This window comes from Tachysurus vachellii, chromosome 1, assembly GCF_030014155.1.
Source record: "Tachysurus vachellii isolate PV-2020 chromosome 1, HZAU_Pvac_v1, whole genome shotgun sequence".
NCBI classification, from domain to species: domain Eukaryota; kingdom Metazoa; phylum Chordata; class Actinopteri; order Siluriformes; family Bagridae; genus Tachysurus; species Tachysurus vachellii.
In genome coordinates, this window is record NC_083460.1 from 35,400,568 (window position 1) to 35,424,544 (window position 23,977).

The 23,977-nt window shown below is 38.6% G+C and overlaps 1 protein-coding gene across 5 annotated transcripts in view; it reads right to left on the reverse strand.

Annotated features, from left to right (window-relative positions):
• LOC132855584 (A-kinase anchor protein 13) overlaps positions 1-23,977 on the reverse strand; it is a 77,794-nt gene that overhangs the window by 18,796 nt on the left and 35,021 nt on the right. For 3 of the 5 annotated variants that reach the window (XM_060884659.1, XM_060884668.1, XM_060884650.1), the window contains exons 9-24: positions 21,474-21,558; positions 19,307-19,422; positions 16,898-17,199; positions 15,323-15,370; positions 15,018-15,083; positions 13,457-13,625; positions 12,555-12,657; positions 10,557-10,599; positions 9,883-9,994; positions 8,045-8,207; positions 4,627-4,688; positions 4,455-4,524; positions 4,215-4,362; positions 3,412-3,518; positions 3,020-3,163; positions 1,299-1,549 (exon numbers count right to left, since the gene is read on the reverse strand). In XM_060884659.1, the coding sequence (XP_060740642.1) occupies positions 1,299-1,549; positions 3,020-3,163; positions 3,412-3,518; positions 4,215-4,362; positions 4,455-4,524; positions 4,627-4,688; positions 8,045-8,207; positions 9,883-9,994; positions 10,557-10,599; positions 12,555-12,657; positions 13,457-13,625; positions 15,018-15,083; positions 15,323-15,370; positions 16,898-17,199; positions 19,307-19,422; positions 21,474-21,558 (1,989 nt within the window). The remainder of the gene's footprint in view (positions 1-1,298; positions 1,550-3,019; positions 3,164-3,411; positions 3,519-4,214; positions 4,363-4,454; positions 4,525-4,626; positions 4,689-8,044; positions 8,208-9,882; positions 9,995-10,556; positions 10,600-12,554; positions 12,658-13,456; positions 13,626-15,017; positions 15,084-15,322; positions 15,371-16,897; positions 17,200-19,306; positions 19,423-21,473; positions 21,559-23,977) is intronic. The other 2 variants (XM_060884676.1, XM_060884686.1) reach the window with 2 other exon arrangements.

Here is a 23,977-nt window from a genome sequence, read left to right on the forward strand (position 1 = left end):
TGTCAGTAATTACTCAAAGTTTTGTGTCTCTTAAACAAAATAAATCATGATCTGTACTTTATCCCATTTTGTTAATCAGATAGAGTTGCTGTTTGTCAGATGTCACAGAGTTCCTGCCTGTGCTCTTCTTCTTCTCCTTGTTATAAAAGGAACTGATCTTATTGGAAAAGCTTCAGCTGTAAACCTTTTTTTTTTTTTTACAAACTACAAGTAAAGCCACCATTAGCATTAACAGAAGAATACAAATGTTGTCATTTTAAACCTGTTTATCATCCCACATACAGTTTTGTCCCATGACCTACATAAGGCTCTAGGAGGAAGTTCTCCATCTTAAGATCAACACAGGGTCTTCCAAAATGACAACACAGGGAAGCTCAATCCTGACTGTCTCTCCATCAGTTCCTGTTTTGGCTCTGCACTTTATATTTTCCAGTCCAATATTCACTTCTCTCCAATGATCTCATCTGTTTTAGATATTCCTTCTAGTTTTCTAGATTTCTACTGGCTACTGCTAAATCTCCAGGGGTGTGAAGTCAAAGTCAATAGGAAATCCTTTTGTCCTGATTTTTTTGGAGTATGTGCTTAACAGAGCCATTATCCAGGTTCATCTGGATCCTACTTTGCCATGCCAATTGAAGCAGTCTTTTTTAAATTCGAAACTCTGGAACATCACCTTAGTGGTTATTTACTCCGCTCGTACAGGTGGCTATAATCCAATTGAGAAGTGATCCGAGGCTCATAACAACACATAGTGCCATCTAAATTAAATTGTAAAATGTATAAGGTTCATAAAATGATAGCATTTGAATATAGCTTCACAGTGAATAAAAAAAAAAATAAAATTCAGATAAATATATTCTTTGACGGGGGGCACGGTGGCTTAGTGGTTAGCACGTTCGCCTCACACCTAAAGGGTTGGGGGTTCGATTCCCGCCGCCGCCTTGTGTGTGTGGAGTTTGCATGTTCTCCCCGTGCCTAGGGGGTTTCCTCCGGGTACTCCGGTTTCCTCCCCCGGTCCAAAGACATGCATGGTAGGTTGATTGGCATCTCTGGAAAATTGTCCGTAGTGTGTGATTGCGTGAGTGAATGAGAGTGTGTGTGTGCCCTGCGATGGGTTGGCACTCCGTCCAGGGTGTATCCTGCCTTGATGCTCCCCGTGACCCGAGGTAGTTCGGATAAGCGGTAGAAGATGAATGAATGAATGAATATATTTGACATATGATGTTGTTTTTATAAAATAACCACAGCCTTGGTATTTGACTTCATGAAGCATGACAGAGGCACCAAGCTCTCCTCACCTGGTTGACCAGTATATCCCCAATCCTGCAGACAATGAAGGCTCCATTTTTGCCCTCCTGCTTGGCCTCTCTCCTCCTCTCAAGCAGGCTGCTGAAGAATAGTGTGTGCATCTCCAGTAGATCATCTAGAACAGGGAAGACTTTGTCCACCGTCTGGGCTTCCAGCTGCACCTCTTTCAGCAGCCCTTTGCTGTACACGTCCGCCATGATCCGCAGTGTACGCACATGGTGCATCTCTGTCTGAATCAGCTCTGGAAGTAAGAGAGACAGTGTTTCAATGATAACAAGTTGTTGTTTACCAATACTGTTGTTGAGTACATTTCTAATACCACAGAATTTTAGAAGGTGTTGATTCGTTTTCCAAAACAGTGGCTCTGACAAAACTAAGCTGCAGTTCAAATCACAGATTTACATTAATATGCTTGTTCTACTACATCATTGTAGTAGAGCTCATTCACGGAGTATTGTAAAGCAGACCCTGACATCAGGAAAGGTTAAACAACAGTGAAAAACATTTAGACGTTCCTCTGGTGAGGTTACGCGTAGGTTTAGTCCTAACTTTTATGAAGGAAGAGTCCAGTCATTGTTGATTCTTTAAAGGTGTGATTGTTCCTTGTTTTTAAACAAAGGGGGATTGTATTGGTGGTGGTGGTGGAAGGGTGGGGGTGGTTAGGAAATGACTATTAATAAAGTATAAACTGATAAAAGATACTACATGTCATTGTTTAATTCAAAATGTGTAACAATTTCCCAACAGCTGTGGTATGAGAACGATAAAACACTCTAGTATTAAAAAAAAAAAAAAAAAGCATTCGATCTGTAACTGGTAACAGGAAGTCCGCTTCGCGACGCTGATGAGCTTCCTATAAATGATAAGAGCACACCGCAAACTGTTTTATATCTTACCGATTCAAGTGACTGCACCACAAAAACAAGTAGAAGTGAACAGATGAGAAAATGGCACATTTGTGACATAAAGGTTACTGTGAACAGCTTGTCAGCTAATTAGCTAATTAGTGTTTTTTTATGAGACAGCACTCTTTTGAAGCACACTCAGCTGAAACTTCAACAACGTACAGTATATATGACCCTTTGTTATGTGGAGCAGTTAATCTAGCTGACTATACATTTTAATTATACTGCGTTTAAATGTTACATTTCATAGTAAATAACCAGATTTTATAGTCTTAAACTTGATAAATGCTCAGAGGGCATTAAGGGTGCACATATTTTTTTGTATAAAAAAAAATCCCAAATCCAATTTTCTAGGGTTTGGAGCATTCTGTAAAATGGGTGATAGCGGGTTTACCTATTAAGGTATATCTAAAAAAATAATGATGGCACACAAGAGAATAAGGTATCAGAGGAAATGCAGCTGAATTAGATCAGACTTTGTCTCAGTGCTATATGGTACAGTATATGTAATATACTGTATAGGTCTTCAGATTTAAACAGAAAAACTAGAGATTTGATAAAAAACTAAAAAATAAAAATCATACAAACAGTACAAAAGTTCATTGCAAACGTGTTTAAATGACACACTACAATTCCCAGCTACTACACTGGCTATAAAACAAATAAAAACTCACGTAATCAGGTAATCAAGTAACCCTACTGCAGTGCGTTCATCATAAAGTGTCCACCAAACCAAATGAATCAGAAAACTGCTGCTTACAGGTTTTAGCATGAACATACAGTAAGCTTCCCATAGCTGACCCTACCGTAAATGACATCCTGCTGCTTGACGACGTCCTTTTTCAGTTGCTTCAGGTATTTCTTGTCTGCTGTAATGCTCCACGAGTCAGCTTCCAACTCTTTGGCATCTGCTTCGAACTCTCCCATCAGCTGTCCATCAATCTCTGTTCCTATAAACAACACAGAAATGAGTTTAATAAGCGTGTGCAATAAAGCTCGCTATGGTGAATCAGGAACATGCAGCAAATGTCACTGATAAATTGTAGCCTGCTTCTGGTCAATTGCCTGCTCTAACGGATTTCAGGCACGAGATCGTTTGAAGCCTGCACCTGCTCCCTAGCTGTTAGGGAAGAAAAGAGGGAGCTCCAGGAAATAGAAACAGATGAAGGGCTTTTCAGGAGGAAATGAGGCTGCTTACCTTCATCTATCAGAGACTCGGTGGACTCGTTGACCTTGTTGGCTTTGTGCAAATTGTCCGTGGACTGGGATAAATATCTCAGACTCCTTAATGGCATTTCATCAAATCTGAAGGAAGACAACAAGCAAGTGAGTGCTTACGGCTGGTGGTTATAAACCGATCAATTGAATACTGAGGAGTTAATGATTGTTTGCAGTGTTCATTTTTAATTTTCGGAAAATGTTTTATAAGGATTTTTAGATGCATGGAGGAAGAGGCATCACACCTGTTAAAGGAAACAAATCCAACCCTGAACAACTTCAATCAATACTTCATATCAATATCTCATTTTCAGTTGTGCAAAAGAGATGATTTTGGTTTGCTTTTAGCCATTTATAATGTCCAGCTCTCACACACTACACACACAACCTTTTTGGACAAAGATACATTTTCATGCTAATACCACCGTCATACCATGTAATGCTAATACCATCATGCTTATCGTCTCGTAGTTCGCTAACTAGCCAAATCGAGCCACTGCTGTCCCCTTGGCAATCCTCCCCAACACACTCACACACTCACACACACACACTCACATACACACACACACACACACACACACACACACGCACATGGGTTTCATTATTACAGGAATAAATAAAATACTGCATCAATCACCAAATTAGCACTAAAATCGCTAAACAAATGACAAATATTTCAACAGATTTAATTTAGATTCAGGGTCCAGTTTTCCTTTAAGGTTTTGGGATAGCGCTGTACAGTCCTGTCTCTTTAATTAATACAAAATTCAACTGGATCCTCACACTGCAATGTTGCTGATGGACATGCTTTTGGACAGGTTGCTGCTATTGAAAGGCATGATGCTTGTGTGTCTCCGGGGAACAGCCATCAAAGAGCCGTGGTCATCTGGAGACAAAATGGCTGACCAGGGCCTTTCACGAGTGGCAGAGGCTAAATAAATAAATAAATAAATACATATAATAAGATAATGCGGTACTGAACATTGTATCATGGTTTGACAAAAGAAATTATACACAACATACATTTTGTTCTTAAAGTGACTCCAGGCATGGTGGTTGACTCCTGTATTACAATCTGGGGCTGTTTCGGAAGCTGACAAGAAGACACAGAAAAGGCAAATTCATTGCTAATACTATTTTGTTTGTTTGTAGTTAAAAAATACGTTTAAATCGACTTCACAGTCACGTTGCTTACCTTTCCTTTGGTACACACAGGAATGCTGTCCCGGCAGCTCTTGTGAACACACACACTGCAAGCTAAAAGAGAGCAAACACTCAGGCTTCATTCGAGTACGTTTGATTTAATGATCGTTCTATGAAAATTCATCAGTTTCAAATTCATCAGTGGTTTCACAGGCACAGGAAGCACATCCTGTGTACAAATATAGTGAACTTGTTCCATATGGGTAAAAAGAAAGCCCATAAGCTCATCCTGGATCAGTGCGCATAAAATGACTATGTAACATGAGATTCTCCCTCAGTTCGGAAAACCCAAGGGTTAATAAGAGTGATTCGCTTAAATCATAGCCTTGGGTTTACGATTTGGCCTAGAGTCAAAGTGGTAAAGACAGTGCCAGCCAGGAAACTCCACCAAGCACACAAATAATCCTGGCTTCAACCCACACAATCCTGCAAACCAAAGACTTTCCTTAAAAAGCAAGGATCTGACTGGAACAGCCATATCATCTTCTGCATTTAACAGCAATTATCAGTTACTGTGATATATATGTATAAAAGTACACATAGTGTTTGCCAAATGTTCCTCGCTTCATTTATTTCATTTTGTCAAGTTTATTTAAAACAGTTCTATAAGTATTAGTTCTAGCAACATTTCAGAAAGCTCAGATGTCGATTTCTTGTTCCCGTCTTCACTGCATGGATGGCTAGCAGGGTTAAGCTCACTGTCTTTCAGTGAAAAAACAAAAACCAGCTGAATAATTCATTGTTGCCTTCCACATCAGATTATGTGCATTAACAAATGCATTTTTGGGGGATCCAAACTAAAGCATTTGAATACAAACTAGGTGTTTTTCTTTATCATACTTTTGTCCAATCAGAGTGCAAGGTACACAAAAGGATAGGAAACAGAACTGTAAGTTTTTCAGCACTGCAACCTCATCTTGAGACGTAGAGATGATACAAGCAGCTGGCTGAACTTTAAGTGTGTGCGTGTCTGTAATAGTTTGCGCCACTTCGCTATTATGCCATCGATGACACCTTGTGATATAATGCCCTTCTCAGCCCTCATAGCTTCATATCTAATATCAGGAGCGATCGTCACTAATAATAATAATAAAAATAATTCATCTCAGTATCATTTCTAATATAGAATGATATGAAATTCAGTAAATATGACAGATAAATATGAAAGATAAACTCTAAACAGCTTCTAGAATCATTCTGTTAACAATTAGAAGAACCTATGTGTTGTATACAGAAGAAGAAAAAAAAGGATTCATTGTAAATGAGTATACACTGGAAATGAGAACATGTGGCATTTCTGTGCTAGAACTAAGCGTTTGGGGGAGAAATGTAACGCAGCCACGTGGACTGAACTAACGGTTCATGAAAACGGCCCTACCAAGTACGAAAGCAAAGCAAATCCTACATGGCTAAAGGTCATAAAAACAAATCTAGAAATGAATAAGAAAAAATATCTCTCTGTCTAAATCTCCAAAGAAGCAGGTCTCAATTTGAATAGTCCAAAAAGCAAAAAAGGAAGGATACCAGAAATGGGTGTGCTGTTGAGCAATAAAGCTGCCTTGTGAAATGACACTGTGTCCGCTGATGTAGGACGAGGAAGTTCCAGGACTATTGTGCATTAGTTATGAACAAATTCAGTTTCAAATCTGCGGCGATCAGTCAAACGGCAAGTTGCGATTAAAATCATGACATAATATAAAGGCTGAATGAAATAATTAGCTAATAACTTAGAATCTGTGTTCTAAAATGTTATAAAATAGAGTAATAGAGTAATCTTAGGGTCATAAACTCAGCTACTCCTTTATATTTAAGCTAATATTTCACATACATTGGGCAGTGGTGGCTCAGCTGGTTAAGGCTCTGGGTTGTTGATCGGAGGATTGGGGGTCAAGGCCCAGCACAGCCAAGCTGCCACTGCTGGGCCCTTGAGGAAGGCCCTCAACCCTCCCTGCTCCAGGGGCGCTGTATCATAGCTGCCCCTGCACTCTGACCCCAACCTCCTCAGTTGGGGTATGTGAAGAAAAGAATTTGGTTATTCATCTATAATGCTTTATTCCTTCCTTAACGTCTTACTTATTTTAATTTTTTTAATCAAGTGTATTAGAGCAAACCATACAAAACACAAATAAGGGGGCAACATTAGGACTGTTTATTTAGAAAAATTCAAGTTTCTTCTTTCCTAAATTCCCGCTAAACGAGTGTGTGTGTGTCACTTTTTATATATTAAATTTTGTTTTGTTTTGTTTTACTGAACCCTACTCTTGTCTGCTCACTTTATTTAATATTGCAGAGACTGGTATTTTGCACACACACACACACACACACACACACACACACACACCTCACCTCACCTTACCTCACCAGCCCAGTATCCATTATTTTTAGAGTAGAAAAAGCACTCTGACCCCAGCCTCCTCAGTTGGGGTATGTGAAGAAAAGAAATCCACTGTGCTGTAATGTATATGTGGCGATAATAAAGGCTTCTATGCCCCGTTCTATTCTATACCTAATATAGCGAAAGGTATGTGCACACCCAACCATTATATCCATACAGTAAGTGCTTAACGGACATCTTATTCTAAATCCAGGGTTTTAATGTAAATTTTGCTGTTATAATAAGCTCGCTGTGTGCACAGGGACATTGTCATGCTGGATCAGGTTTGGTACATAATCAGGTTTAATGCTACCACACATTTTGTCCAGGTGTCCCCAAACTATTGACTAAATATCCCAAAAAATCCCAATTCAGTTTTAAGTTGTAACACTATGAAAAACACACTACATTAAACCACTGCAGTCTGTTCCTCTGTGTTGTATAGAGCATTTACACAAAACAGATCAGCATTTTTCTGAATAAATACAGTGTATGCTAATAAAGTAACACATTTATTGTTGTGTTTATTCCTGAGATGTTTTTTGCTCTGACCCACTTGGAAAAATCTGTTAGAAAATCAGTTACAGTGGAAACTGCAACACGTAATTACATGACCATGCCGTGAGAAAGAGTGTAGGATTTTCTTGTTCACTCGTAGAAGCCCAGTTACACATGTTGGGTCTGCAAAGCTGTATTAAACGCGAACCAATTTAAGACTGATTCCAGTGGTCCGAAAGCTGTAATGGAATTGCTTGAGGCTAAAGACTCTGAGGCATTTGCCTTAGCTGATGTGCTTAATAATATGAGTCACACCATATGCAATGTCAATCTGTGCTGTTTTCCTGAGAGTTCAGCTACTGGTGAGGTGGCAGACATGCTGTCTCCATCCCTTATGCACATGATTTTCATCTCTGTTCTTACATTGATTATCTAAAAGCGCCTATCTGGAGGATTAAAGCATTTGCGCTTGAGCTGAAAGCACAGGTTATGAAGGAGGAAGAAAGCTACAGTAAAATTTAGAGTGACACTCACTTACCCATACAACTGACAGTGTCTTTAAAGTTGAGGGTTTTGTTACAGTGCTGGCAAAATGCTGCATGGCCCAAGCTCACAGAGCTGAACAAATGCCCGTTCACAGCCTTCTTTTCCTTTTCTCTGGCTTCTCTCTCTTTCTCCCGACTCTTCTCTTTGTCTTTTTCCTGTATGACGAGAAAGAAAGACTTTAAACACAGAGACAATTCCGATATCAGTCATTTTGTAGCACATTGTTTTTTTCAGCTGCATTGTGTACAGCAACACAATAGTGTTGTGGAAAAAACATTTAAAGCATTTAAATGCATTTAAAAACATTTGCATTGCATTGCAAGTAGAACTGTAATCTGTAGCTTTACTTAAGTTCCCCTATTGCCTACTTCCTGTTTGCAATAAAGTGGACAAAAGAGCAAAAGCAAGGCCACTGCATTGCAAACAGATATATCTTAATGTCGCTTCTGTAAGCTAGTTGCAAACACCCACAATTTCAAGGGAAAGTCTGAGCAGTGTCGAGATAACCAACATCCTTAAAGAAGTGAAAATGCCTACCAAAATATCTACCAACCACAACGGCAATGAACACAAACTCTTTAATAATCTAATGACCTAACAGAATGCTCGAAGGTCAACCTACCTCTTCTTCTTTAAAGCCGAGTATCTTACTGTAGCGTCCATGTTCAAAAAGTTTTCTATAACTCAACATAACGGTCAGAGGAATAGAGCCTTCGGGGGCTCACTCATACTGAGAGCCGAGACACTTCGGCTTCACACGCACGCAGCAGAGAGGAAGTGATGAGCTCAACATAGGAGGTGCTTTTCCTTTGTTCAGGACTGATTTAGGATCAGCTGAATTAGCTCATAATCAAAATACAGTGCTGCTTGTAAGTGCACAAGTGAAACTGATCGGTAGATGCTGCCAAAAGGCAACATTCATGACATCATTGGGTTTCTGTTCTGTTCTAGGTAAAGGGCTTCAAGTTAAATCTGATATCCAGCATGCCCCAATATTTATGCTAACCTTCTAGAAAAAAAGTGCTAAAACAACAGGTCTTCTCTACATAGAGCACAAAGCGAACGGATGACACAGTGCCTTATCTTCCTGCCTGACTTCCTATTCGAAACAGACGGGTGAGACTCTAAGAGTTCTCAAGCTTTCACAAGCGTTTAAACCAGAGCTCCCTGACGTCAGGACAGCTGACTCACACGGCTATTATTTAGTCGTGCAAAGTAACACCATTTACAGAAGTACACAGTGGTGCAGTTGATGTGCTGTTTAAGTGGAGTAAATAAGCACTCGGTTGCACAGCACATTAGCGTTACATAAGTACTTTGAAAAAATACACATAAAAATCAACACAGTGAATAAAGTGATATTATTACTGTATTTATCACTGTACTGTATGAGAATTATATAACAAACTGTGTGATAAAATGTCCCCTCTGTGTCAGATTACATGGAGTAATCATCAGTAGATTAACAGGACAATATGGAAAGCCCATACTTCAAAATGTGTTGTAATATGTGGTTGCTTTGAAACTGTCTGTCCAATGGCCTGACAATGTAGGCTGGGATCGTAATATTCATTCATGTCAACCTAACGCTCGTGCATTTTAAATGCTGTTAGAAATGTGCTGTCATCTATGTTTACTCAGAGTGACACTAAATCCCCGACACTAGTGAGCCATTGCTCTACTGTAAGACCACCTGCCTCGACTCATGACTAACAGATTCTATGGGACTTTTATCTGTGACAGCAAAAAATCAGACTGAAAATCATCATGTAAGTATAAACCCGTCTGAGTCAGAATTGTGAGTGAACAGACGTGAAGGTTAGAACTTACCCTAGACTTTTTGTACATTTTACTCTTCAGGTAACTGAACGTGCGGCTCACTTTGTTCTCACTTTTCCCATCAAAGTCCCCTCTTAAAGGGCCAGGCTCCTCTTCTGTGATACTGTAAAAGACACACAAAAATTCTTACTACATACACAAAGCTTTGTGCGTATACAGTTATTCTGTTTTCTTTAGTTAATTTTGCTTAAGTTCATAAAAAGCCTCCTCGGTGAAAGTTCTTTTTTTGTTGTTGTTCTATTGTTTTTTTTTTTGTACAGTAAAATAGAAACTAAACCTGGTTTTAATTTGTTTAATGAATGACTTTACTTGATAAGTAATTACAGATTGCTAACTTCTTTGCTAATATTGACATATAAAGGGCCTTCTGTGTGCAGGGGTGACAAAATCTTATGTAATGTGTACATCTTTTTTATGTAAAAAAAAAAAAGATGTATGTCCAGGATTATATGCAAATTGTAATACGTACTAATCTGCCAACTCAGTCTATAGAGTAAATGGATGCTCTTAATATGTAGTTTCCCAGGCCATTAATGCTACAGTTGGTGTAATATTCATATGATTGATTATTATTGTTGTCCTCACTATGTAAAGTTCCTAGGATATGCAGTGTGAGGACAATGTTAGTATCACTGGCACTTTTACTATAATTACCATAGACTCACCTGTAGGCCAGTGAATTTGCAGTGCTACCACAGGATCTCATAGCTGGAAAGAGCAAGAAAGCAAATCAAATCAAAGTTAAATCTTAAAAGTATTAGCCAGAATAATGCAGGCTTATATAATTGCACTGTTGAAAGATAAAATTCTTAAATTCTTTTGTGAAGAGTCATGGGAAAGCAGGGACTTGTCTAGTGAAAATATGAAACCTGCAAAAAATAAAAAGTGTCTCGGTTTTACAGTCATACTGAAAGACGGTAATTCGGGGGCTTTGAGAGTAACAGTTCCAAAAGAAGACAAAGTGGAGAAAGTTGGCAAGGTTTTGTTGTTAGCAACTCAGCCATGGAGATGGAAAAAATATTGTAAACATTTTAGTACGTGCTAATCTTTAACCCACAGTAAAAGCATGAGGATTCGAGAGGGCAAAAATAACTGCAGGGCTCAAAAACAAAATTTCACAGCTGTGTTCGGATTCAGTAGCGTGGTCTCTGAACGCTCTGATTGTGTTCATTATTCTGGATTGGTGCGAACAAATGGTGGGTTTCAATTATCAATATTCTTAAAAGTGCTATGTAATTGATTTCATAGGCCAAACCTGAACTGATTTAACTTTTGGTAATGCTGATTGTTTCCATACTCGTTTTTTACTGCTGATTAATGCCAATCCTCTTAATCGTACATTCACGGTTACATTCATCGCGTGGCTAATTTGCTTTTAGTGATGCCCAAAATACCCCATAAAGGGCAAAGACCACAGACCTGACAATGACAAAATGACAACTAAATGGTAAAAAATGCCTCTAAAACATGGCATGCTCCAAATCTTAATGTAGGAAATGCAGTAATACAGTAATATAATATTGAGGAAGTGTGAATTCAGAACTCCAAATTATGTCATTTTTGACCTCCACACAAGTGGGAAAAATCTCACTGTCCTTACGTTGATTGGTCTAACGCAAATACTAGCGCACACATAACTCATTTGTAAAAACAACAACTGCTGCTTTGTTTCCTGTCAATGCTATAAGTAGCCATGCTGATTTGATGTCTCTTGCTGAAACCTTCCTGAGTTCCTGAGCAGAAAGTCCAAATTGAAAGATCATTTTCTTTGATTTTTGAGCTGGAGGTCAAAAATGATGAAAAACAAACCTTAGTTTGAATGGTGGGACTCTATTATTTGTATATATAATTGAATATCTAGTCCTTTTATAAATTTTGTAATACATTTGTGTGTGCAATTGAAATAAATAAGCGATTTAAAGTTGATAATATAATCCATAGCTAATGATACGACATAAATCCTTTCAGTCAGTGTATACAATCGTGATTCTCTTCGTATGTTTAAAAAAAAAAAAACAGGATCTTTACAATGGCTTTTCTAAACAAACTGGATTCTCCTGAAGCCTACATTTCTTGTTTATGCTCTTGCCTAAAATTACAAATACATTCCTGAAGAGCCAGTATTGTTACAATATTTAAGGCCTGATCTAGCTATAACTAATTCTACAGTTCTGTAGCTAGCTGCAATGTTTCTACTAGTTTCTATTTGGGGATTGTAAACTTTTCACTTTTCTCATACTCTACAGCTGTAACTTACATACAGAGTCCTCCTCATCACTGGATGAAGAGCTGACTGTAAAATCACGCTTCGATTTTTGAAGAAGTGGAGCCATGTTCAAGGTAAAAGAAATCCGTCTCTTTTGCCGAAACCTTGCTTTTGCTGAACGATGGCAATTGAGAGCATAAAAGAAACCATAACAGCAGTTTATTAACAGCAGTTATTTCTCTAAAGGCACAAAAGTGGTACATAGAGGAAGAAAATATGGTGCTTCACCAAAATTGCTTTTTTTGGTAATACTAGTCTCTACCATACATGATGAGCATTGCTGACCTTCCAATTATGTTTATCAAACAGAATGTTTATCAATTCAGAATAACCTCTTTGCTCTACAACATTTTGTCTTGTATACTCCAATAGATACAGACAGCCAGAGATGACTCACCATCAATGTCCCTCTGACTGATGGACAACATGGAGACACTCTCTCGGAGGGGAAGAGTCATAGACTTACAGCTGCGTCTGAAGGGACGATATCTTCTCGATTTCTAAAAAAAAAAAAAATTAAATCTGGATCACTGACCATTTCAGAACGTATACTGATTATTACCTGTTGTTTTTTAATGACTATCCCTTAATATAATATTTATGTCAGAGCGCTAAGTTCTTGATTCTGATTGGTCAGATATTAGTGCTGGCTGCAAGGTTTGGATTAATGCGCTCGATCTAATACGAGTGCAGTATATGTACAGGAACACAGGAAATTTTAAAGACATATAGCTTTTTTTCTGTGACATGACAGACTGCCTTTTAGTAATAGCTCTTATACATAAGCGATGTTTCACCAACATTCCTTAACACTATGCATAAACAAATAAAATGTCTCATTTATTAACTGAATAAAATAATTGTCATTGTTAGGAGATGCCTGTGGTAAAAAACAACAAACCATACAAAACACAAATAAGGGGGCAACATTAGGACTGTTTATTTAGAAAAATTCAAGTTTCTTCTTTCCTAAATTCCCGCTAAACGAGTGTGTGTGTCACTTTTTATATATTAAATTTTGTTTTGTTTTGTTTTACTGGACCCTACTCTTGTCCTCTTCCCTGCTCACTTTATTTAATATTGCAGAGACTGGTATTTTTCACACACACACACACACACACACACACACACACACACACACACACACACACACACGTTGCATGTTTCCTTGCCCTAGCACATCTGCATTACCTCACCAGCCCATTATCCATTATTTTTAGAGTAGAAAAAGAAACAACTTTTGCTGAGTGGAAATGTCATCCCTGGTGGGCAACAAACTGTACCAAAACTATCACCTACCTGACTGTCCAGACTGCTGCTGTCTCCCAGGTCTGAGTCCTGCCCTTCCTCAGTGAGAGACACCTGGGAGCCTGTGTCTTCGCTCTGCTGGTCCTGAGAGGAACATGCTCCCTGCACCTGCCATCGTTTCCCATCATCCCTCTCTGCTGCCAGACCCTCTAAACTGTAACTGTTGGTGTACAAGAGAAGCTTTTAAATCCGCCTCGCTTCCTGAACATTCACCAGAGTGCTAGCATACACAGCGTAGTGTAAGTGTTTAACGCTTAGTATTAAGAGTTGAAGAGGAAGCGCGAAGTATAGCAGGACAAGGATATTAATACACACATTAAACACACAGTGCACCAATGGACTGACTTATCGCTTCTCTATTAAGAGCATTTGTATAGTTGTTATTCATGGCATCTTCAATGTGCTATCTTTAGAATCACATACGATATATAAACATCTCACTATACAACAGCTGATGTGTATCATGGCCACACGACTACACCTGCAACTACTGCATTGTAAACATCCAGTATCTAATCGTATATAATGGAAATAAACCCTTGTATACATTCAGACCAAGGTTTTCATTTGACTTTTTTCTAAATATCACTTGAAAATGTATGGAAATATAAACCAACCTAATATTTAAAAGAAATCTACCGGTATTATTTGAAAAATAAAATATTATTTTATTAAAACGTGAATAGAATATTAAATGACTACATTTATAGAAAATATAATTTTTGAAGAAAATATAGCCATATGCTTGACAAGTTACAAAATGTACACAGTTTAGTTCTGTTGCATTATGCAATGGTAAAAATCTCTCCAATAATAATAATAATAAAATAAATAAAATAAAAAAATAAATAAATTAATAATAATAATAATAATAATAATAATAATAATAATAATAATAATAATAATAATGTTTTTAGAACAATTTAAATTTACCTGAACTGGTCACAAATTATTTTTGAATTTAATGTGTGAATAAACTGTGTAGAAAGTTTGCAATGATATGCCAGCGACATGCTGCACTGCACTGAAAAACAGTGTAAAACAGAAATCAGTAACAAGAGTTGTGGTCAATTCCAGCCAAGTGATTTAGAGGTGATTTACATCTTCTGTTTTTCCTAAAAGCATCCTTAAGTTTAGTGTACGTTAGTGTGTACACAGTGCATGAAAGGGTTGACATAGTGTCAGAACACACTTATGCAATATCAGCTCAGACAACGGTGTATAGATGCAGTTCTGTTCAAGAGTTGTACTTACTTGTCATCTGCACAAGTTATAACAATGACTATATTAGTCATCCTGTTTAAAATCCTGTGCTGCAAAGTTCCAGCAGTATTTCCTTCTCTGAAGCTTACGCTGCACTTAAACTGAGTTCAGCCGAAGCAAACCAAATTTGCACAAACTCTCTTTGTCTTACACGGCAAAGAAAAAAAAAAGGTGATGCAAATCTCAATGCAAAAGCTGCACGCACAAGACAGACGCTGGCTCTTTTCCTGAGCATATGCATGTACACACACACACATACACACACACACACACAAAACAAATGCTGTACCTGAGAAGCTGGCTAATCTCATCCAGGTTAGAACTGAAGGGGATCTCAATGGGACACCAGCTAAGACTGAGAAAGGGATGAGGATGAACCAAAACCCAAGACACTTTGAGGTTTAGTGAAAGCAGAGAAAAAAAATTATTTGCTTTCAAAGCTTATGATCTGAGGCATGCTGAATGAAAATGAGCTAATGGAATTAAGTCTTGAAAGACGGGAAGGATTGCTAAGGCCTAAGGTGATTATCTTCAAACCCTCATAAAAATTGAAAATGAGTAACAGAAGTATTAATGAAAAAAAAGAGATGATACCTTCTTCTATGAAAGATGGGCTTTCGGTCCCCGGTACTTCGTAAAGAACTGGAAATGGACGGATGAAGAAAAAAATAAATAAAAAAATGAGAGAAAGCAGAACTAAGTGAGTAAGATTATTACAACTAAAAGCCTGTGCAGGTGACAAAAGGCCATTCGATAATAATTACTGAGCATGCAGTCAAAGAGTTTAAGAGAACATTGTTCTATAGATGACAAAAGCAAAAGAGAGTAAAAAGGTTTGGAAAAGAAAGGAGGGTGAAAGGTGTCCTCTGATGATTCATAACATCTGACTCAATGTCCCACTGTATGGTTGGATAATGTATACACTTTCATTTCCTCTCATGATCTATGAGTGTGTCTAACTCCGATATCTTTTTATTTATTTAATCCTACACAGAACCCTACATTAAACCCAGCTCATATTACTATACGTCCTCAAGAATAATGATCTAAAATGGAGACAAATGCTTCCTAGCTGTTAGATAAATCCTATTATGAAACCCTAAATTTCGTTTTCTCCTATGTGGAGATTATTTATTTGCTGCGTCCTTCCAAAAACAAATGAGCGGAGGACGGCTTTAATACGGTTTCCTTTATTACAGCCATTTCTTTTAATAATACTGTAGCCTGGCTGGATATACAGTACACTTCCATTTCCAGCAGTGGTGTTCTCAATTACAGGTTTGAATATTGGGTCAATACACTGACATACTTTATCATGTAGATTCTAAAAAACAGCTGCATTTTTATTCTAAACATGGGATATTATATTGGTCTTACTTTTGAGCGCTGAATCAAACAGTGGAATGCAGCTGTAACTATTCAGCCTAGCAGTGGAAAAGAGGCTCAAGATACATTTTGGAGTAATTATAAACTCTTGCAATGCAGTTTGCCAGCTGGCCCTTTGTCTGTCTATCAATGGCGGACCGTCTCTCAGCACAACGGTGACGCTGGCATGGTCGTGGCATGGGTAAATGTGTTACTGGGAATCATAACGATTTAAGTGCATGGGTTTGATTAACAGACCTTTAAGGTTGGGGCTTCGATTCGAACCTGTGTGCATACTCCAGTTTCCACCAGCAGTTAAAAAGTCATGCGTTGTAGGCTGATTGACATCACTAAATTGTCTGTGAATGGGTGTGGGAGTGTGTGTGATTGTGCCCAAGTTACAGAAATGTAGTATGTTCCCCGTAACCCTGTAAGTTTCTTTAACCCTACATTTCCCAAACCACCACATATATGCTGGATCGATGCACAATAATAACACTGCTGTGCCTCGTACCACTGCTTTACTTAAGTCAGGAATACACACATATACAATACCATCTCAGCGAGTTAAAAATGGTGCAGTATATCACCCAAATAAAATCTAGTTGGTTGGTGTTACATTTCCTTTGGTGATGCGTTACCATAGCGACTGTTATTGTGACCTACAAAAGCACCTGTATGGCTAGAATGCCCAAAATGTTCTTTCTGGGTTTTGTATTCACTCTACTTTGAGAACAGAGACACATTTGCTGACGTTAAGGGCGCAGAATTCAACGTACATGTAAGTTCCATCCTCTAACATACCTGCGCTGATTCATGTCTCCCGTTCCAGCCTGGTTTTTGCCCGGCCCCCAGCTATGACGACGGAACGGAGACTGTGAGCGGACGGAAGAGCGGAGCAGAGCTGAATGCGGCGGCACTTCGGTCACGTGGTCTTTGGCCTCCTCCTCTGTGTCTCCTCCTCCTGCGCCTGCTCCTCGACGCCGTACTTCCTCTGAGCTCTCGGCGGAGGAACTCGGGTGGCACAGGCTGGCTGTGTCGTCTGTGGACGAGCAAGAGACGGACACCTCGCTGGCACTGTCGCTCACGCCTAGAACCTCCTGGCCCTGAATAAGACAGAGACAGACAGAGTGAGACAGATTCGGGTCTACTGAGAGTTTTTTGTGTTGTAAGATATCAGTGTGTAGTTACAGTATAGACAATGAAAACATAAATCTTTCATTGAACAGAATCAAATTAAGAGGCTAAAAATATAATTCTATATATTCTATTCGTCTCACCAAAGTTAGCCTAAACATAAACGTACATACACCTACATTTCTACACAGAAGTCATCACTTCACATATGATATTAAAGAGCATTGAAGAACATATGGGGGAACGTGGAGCGCTGAAGCATGAACGCTGAAGCAAGACTGGAAAAAACCTCTGTTCAGAATAGAAAATGATCGTCAGCCAACAATTTGATGGTGCAATTTGATTTGACCAGGTTCCCTTGACAAAGAATATTATATTGTGTATTTAATGGAATAATTCAGATGCCAGTGCTAATGACTGAGAGAAGAAATAATTTGGTAAAGCCATTCCTTTAACAAATCACAGTTTTACTCTTTTTGGATCAGGACAGTGTAAAGGAAAGCACAGGAAACAACAGAAACAGTAACCCGGCCTGTGAAATAAGACTATAGGGGAAAAGTTTCCAACGGTCGCTAGTGACCTGCAGTGCAAAGTCGACATTAATACACACACACACACACCACATAAAAACAGAAACTGTATTCCAAACTTCACAAAGACCTTTAAGCCTGAACCAGTCCCATGGTGCTGGGTGTGAGGCTTTGACCAGTCCCTTGTGCAGTGCAGAAGTAGCGTGAGAGAGAGTGTGGAGGTGGTGAAGGGTTTTAGGCCTACATCACACACACATACACACACACATAGTGGGGGTTTTGTTGGGGACTCTGGGGGATGAAAGCTTTCTATTCATGTGTCCCAGGAATGACTTCCATCGCATGTGTGTAAAGAAAACGAAGACTATGATGAGGGCGTGCGTGTGGGCGAGCTTTAACTCGGCCAGAAACATATAACCACTCATTTTACCAATGCAGGTAATGCTAAAGGAAATACAAATGTCATGTAGAATTAAAAAAAAAAGTCAAAAAGTGACTATGAACAGATCTTGGCTAATGTCATGCATCAGAGTGTCTGATATGTTTTGTGCAACTTTCTGGCCAAAAGCTTTAGAATATTTAACCTTCAATCTGATTGGCTCGCCATAATCCCATGCATGTATGCGTTTATGGAAAGTTAAAGTGTTTTGTTTGAAGCGTTTTGATTAAACAAGTCAGTCATCTGTCACGGCAGCTTAATTGCCTGTTTAGTGCTAAAATCTGCCAGACTCTCTAGTGAATTTTAGACATCTAGATATACTACTCAAAGCTTTATTTCCATTATAATCCACAGCGATGGAACCAAAACTGTGAACTAGCTTGGAATGATGCGATATGTAAATAAAAATGAATAAATTCATACATTGCTCTAGTTATATTTATCATGAACGGTGACTGAGCTGTTAAAAAGATTCCTTTCCATGGTTAAAGATGTGAGGATAAGAAAAGGAATTACGTCAAGGATTTATTTTGGCTTTGCCTAAGATGCGGTCTGTAATGTTTTCAACTGCTCCTTTATCTATACATCATCGCAAGGTTTTGCTAGTTTTCTTATATCCAGGATCCTGCTTCCAATTTGAAGCCTACTCATACGGCATACAGTTATTGGTAATGCTTTCATTATGACCTTCCTCCCTAAACCCTGTACAAAACAAGAGGGATGTGAATGTGAATGTGATCTCTAATTCTCCAGGAAAATAAAATGAAGAAACGGTTCAGAAACTGTGTCTCTTACTGCCATTGTCACAAACCAGTAAAAGTCTCACGGTCTTCAATACTAAATGTTTAATAAATCGTTACGCCTCCTCGAAAGTCCCATCATTCCAGGAGCAATAATATAGTAGTGATAAAAGTTTAATACAACTGCTGCTTTAGACACATTTCACCCAATCGGGTTTGACTGGTATTATATGTACTACATGCTGAGTGGCTGAAATCGAAATCCTCATTCGATTAAACTGTAAGAAAGCAAAAGTACGTGATGTAAACATATTTTCAGTCATCTTTCTTCCACATATATCCAATTCTGTCTCAGTGTCTCTCTCACCTTTCTGAAGACGCTGTCATCTCCCGTATCAGTGCTGATGAAGCCATCTGTGTCACTGCCTGAATCTCGGAGGGTTGTGCTGCCTGTACTGTGTCGAGCTGGAGAACGAGGACTCTCTGCATCACACACATTCACACACACAAACACACACACATAAAAGTGTATTTATGCTACTTTCACTTCTCACTTCTCAGATATTTTTTGTAGTCCGATATAAATACCCTGCAGAGGAGCACTGAAACTAGGTTTGTACATTCACTTCTAATCAGAAGGTTTAGCTAAAAATCCAAATCGCTTCTTCAGAAGGTCTTTTTTGTTGTTGAGGTTCATCACTTTTTCCCAAAGGAACATCTCCTCATGAGAATCCTCAGTGCTAATATCAACACTATATTTGCATCATTCAATCACACAATCAGGCACACTAAAAAATATGAGTTTCGTTATTTACATTCGTCTCTCATTTCTACAGCATTAATGTTGGTTGAAGAGAGAACACAGCTAGATCCTGGCTCACGTGTACAGCATCAACACAGAGCTTCATCAGCTGTCTCTCTCTCTCTCTCTCTCTCTCTCTCTCTCTCTCTCTCTATCTATCTCTCAATCGGTCTCTCACTCACACACACACTCTCCGACACACACTCACTCTCTCACACACACACTCACTCTCTCACACACACACACACACACCTCAGGTGCCTTGTGAACAGCAGGAGTTGCCATTTTGTCCATATTTCATGAAAGCACTGTTTTTTTGTTGATTCATTTTTTGATTCATTTTGTTGATTCATTTTTTTTGATGCAAAAGACACACAAAGCTATTCTTATCATCGTGGAGTGGAGCAAAAACTACTTTTAAGCTTATAATGCTTAAAAAGCGGAAGCCTATAGATCCTGCATCGTGTACCGTATCATTGTTTTACGACCTTTAATAAGGCTTAACACTTTTTCCCTTTAACAGAAACATCAGTTATCTATAGCACATCCTGCCACGCATCCTGTCATGCCACGCTCAAACATCAAAGCAAGAAACAAGACCTACACACAGCTGGTGCAGATGAGCTGTGTCAAACAATGAGCGCATTCTGTTGAGCATCTCAGGCCCGGCTCAGTAAGCACAGCCTCGCCATTCACACACTTCACAGCTGACTCATTTATGTCTACTTAGCAGCTACAAGACACTCTATAGATTCTGTCATTGGCAGGAAATGTCAGTGATGTCATACATCCTTGCAAATTTGCAGTAAAGGCGTGTTTGCTTAAAAGATGCTTTTTTTCAATTCAGATGTTTACTTTTGAGATATCTATAAAAATAACAACCTTTCGTTTGTGTTCTATTTCCTTAAACTGCTTAATTGTCCAGAGTTGAATTCACTCACACTCACTCACTCATTTTCTACCGCTTATCCGAACTACCTCGGGTCACGGGGAGCCTGTGCCTATCTCAGGCGTCATCGGGCATCAAGGCAGGATACACCCTGGACGGAGTGCCAACCCATCGCAGGGCACACACACACTCTCATTCACTCACGCAATCACACACTACGGACAATTTTCCAGAGATGCCAATCAACCTACCGAGGCGAACGTGCTAACCACTAAGCCACATACTTTGAAAAAGAAGAGTAAGATAAATGACAAAAAGAAAAAAAACAAACGCCTGTATTGTTTTGAGATTTAAATAAAACTAATCTTTCATTTATGCTCGATTGTCTTAAATGGCATCTTATATAAAAAGTCATTTTAAAAAGAAAAATGGAGTAACATACAGAACGTAACAGAAGAACATGCAAATGCTTGTCACGTCCATGTTGATGAATATACAAATGAGGGCTGTAAAGCTATCTGTAACACTATCTGTATGTGTAGCTGTATCAGGATTTAACCCTGAAGGTTGTCTTGAACAGGTTTGCCTAAACTGACAAGGCTACATCAGATAACCACAGACAGACATGCCAGCTATGTGTTTACATCCCGAATACAAACTAATCAATGTACATTCTTGTATTTGATCTATAAAATCTGACTGAATACATGAGCGTCCATACGATTTAGAGCACTGTTAGACACAAATGCCCTAGTATTTGCTTATAATATATATGTCATATCATAAAAGCACTCTCTGTAAGTTAAAGAACTGACTGTCCAATGAGAAAAGCGTTAGTCTTACCGGTGGACGCGGAGCTGTGTCTCTTTTCTAGAGTCCTGCTGTGTGTAGAGCTGTCAAGACACAACGAGTGCCCTTCTCTGTGAATCTGGAAGTAGAAACAGGAAGAAATATTAAGCATGTGACTGTGTGTAAGTGGAAAGAGAGGGCTGACACACATACACGACGCTCACACATAAACACACACAGACGCTAATGACACATCGTACCGTAAAGTTGTCTTAGAAGGAACTGTACACAGTACAGGAATATGCAGCAATAATGCCTGGATAGTAGAGATTTCTGTATTTCTGGCACTAGATCAACAGGTTTGGATCTTAACAATCGACAGTGGAAGAATGGTGATAGCACAAGGAAGCAGAAACGGTTATTATAGACGTGGTTTGATGTTATCAGGTTATAGAAGCGTGTCACTTAACAAGCCCTCGACTCGTCTCACACACACATACTCACCCATATATCCTTCACACATGGCTGCAGACCAGCGTCAGTAATGAACTTGTAATTAAGGGCCAATATTTGCCCTCTGAAGTTGATTTTCTGGGGTATTTATTTAGGATCTCAAACTCACAGTGTCACGGTATTTTTATTCGTATTCAGTTTCATCATAAATCTATTAGCTAAAGAAATGTCTTCCATAACATGTGTTTATATGGTCATCAAATCACACTCACACACACACACACACACACACACACACACACACACAAGATATACAAATGAACCTAGATTTGCCCTAAATACACTAAATATCTGGGGTATTCTGGTCATTATGAGTGGCATTGTTGCCCTGAACCACGCTTAATTTGTGACTCAGGGTCAGAGGTTCAGGTCAATCTATTCGTCCAAGGCTTCCAAAGCAGCTCTGTCTTAGACACAGTCCACACACACATCACCTCACACCAGACTGAATTATAAAAAATCAGGTAACGCAATACAACTAACTAGAGTTAGGTAATAATATTATTTAATTTATTATTTATTCCTATATTTATTTCTAATATTTTTGTGAAGTAATGAGCAAAGTTATTTTTTTTTTAGAAATTAACACAAATATTTGAGTTTTGAATGTTTAGGGATCTTTTATATGCCATGCATAGCTCTATGTTCATCAAGTTCTTCGAATATATTATTCTATATTATTATTCTATATATGTGTTTTTAAAAGAAAATGAAGGTGTAGGTTATATAGGCTGCTGCTCGATGCAGAATGTCTCAGTCAAAATAAAAAACACCTGAACGAGACCACGCCACGTCAGACAGGTAAGAAAAAATTAACTTTCCCCAACACTGGTTAAGGGTGTTCATATTTACCAACATTTTGGTACTACCTACATCTTGACGTTGACATGACGTTGCAAACTGCCAATCATGTGTTTCGATCGCTAACATTTAAAGGCGTGATGTCTGAAACCTTTTCCGATCTGGTGACCATATCTTGCAAAGAAAAGCTTATTGTGTCACGGTGTTTAAAATCCGTTTCCTGGTTGGTCAACAGCGCAGAGAAGTGCTTATACATAGAAGCATGGACATCCGATTGTACTTTTCAAGAGTCTAAAGTTTGTGTCCGATAAACGTTCAGTGTGCTGTGGACCAAGCGTCTGATGATAAAACCAGAAATCTTAACTGGCATTCATTTTGTGAAGCTAAAAAAAATTACATGTATGGACCCAGTTATTGACCTATTAACAGCTTGCGAGTCCGAATATCCTATTAAAAGTAGAAATATAAATGATTTCAAAAAGATTTGCTATCCATCTGTCATTTTGCTTATGTTGACCAACAGCGTGCTTTCCATGTGGTTTCGACACAATCAGTGTTGACTCATTAGTGACACGACAGAAAAGCGGTCACTCTATCATCAGAAGATTTTAAGAAGATGAAGCCCATGTTCTGAGGCTGTGTGCAACACAATTTCTCTGATCAAAGTAGTTTTCCACACAAAAAAACTGCAAGTTGAATCATAAATTTTGCAGAAAAAAAAAAAGCAACCGAATCGAACATTTTTGTGCACAACAATCACAAACGTTCTCTAAAATATGCACACGTGTAGTAATATTGTACTTTTTTGGACACTTGCCTCTGTAGTTTTATTCTGGCTACTTGGTTCTGTTGGTATCTCATTTTTGCCTGTAAATATGTTTCTTTTTATTACAAATTACATTATGACAAATATCCTAAGAAGAAATTCTTAGTATTTGATACTCATATGCTATCGATTAAATGACATTATGCGCTTGACCTTCCATGAACTCTAGCAGTTAGTGTGAAACCTGATGATCCGTGTTGGAGTGCTGTTAAGGAAAGAGATATGACTCAAATACTTAGTTTTAGAAAAAAAATATCTCATATTTTGTTCCCCTTTTGTATATAAAACTGCCCATAGTGAGTAACCCTTACAGTAACTATTAGCATCATAGAGCACCTGGAAATTCACCCCACATTCTAAGCAGAAATCCAACGCATCAGTCGTAATAAACCAGGTTTAGTGATATACCACTAATAGC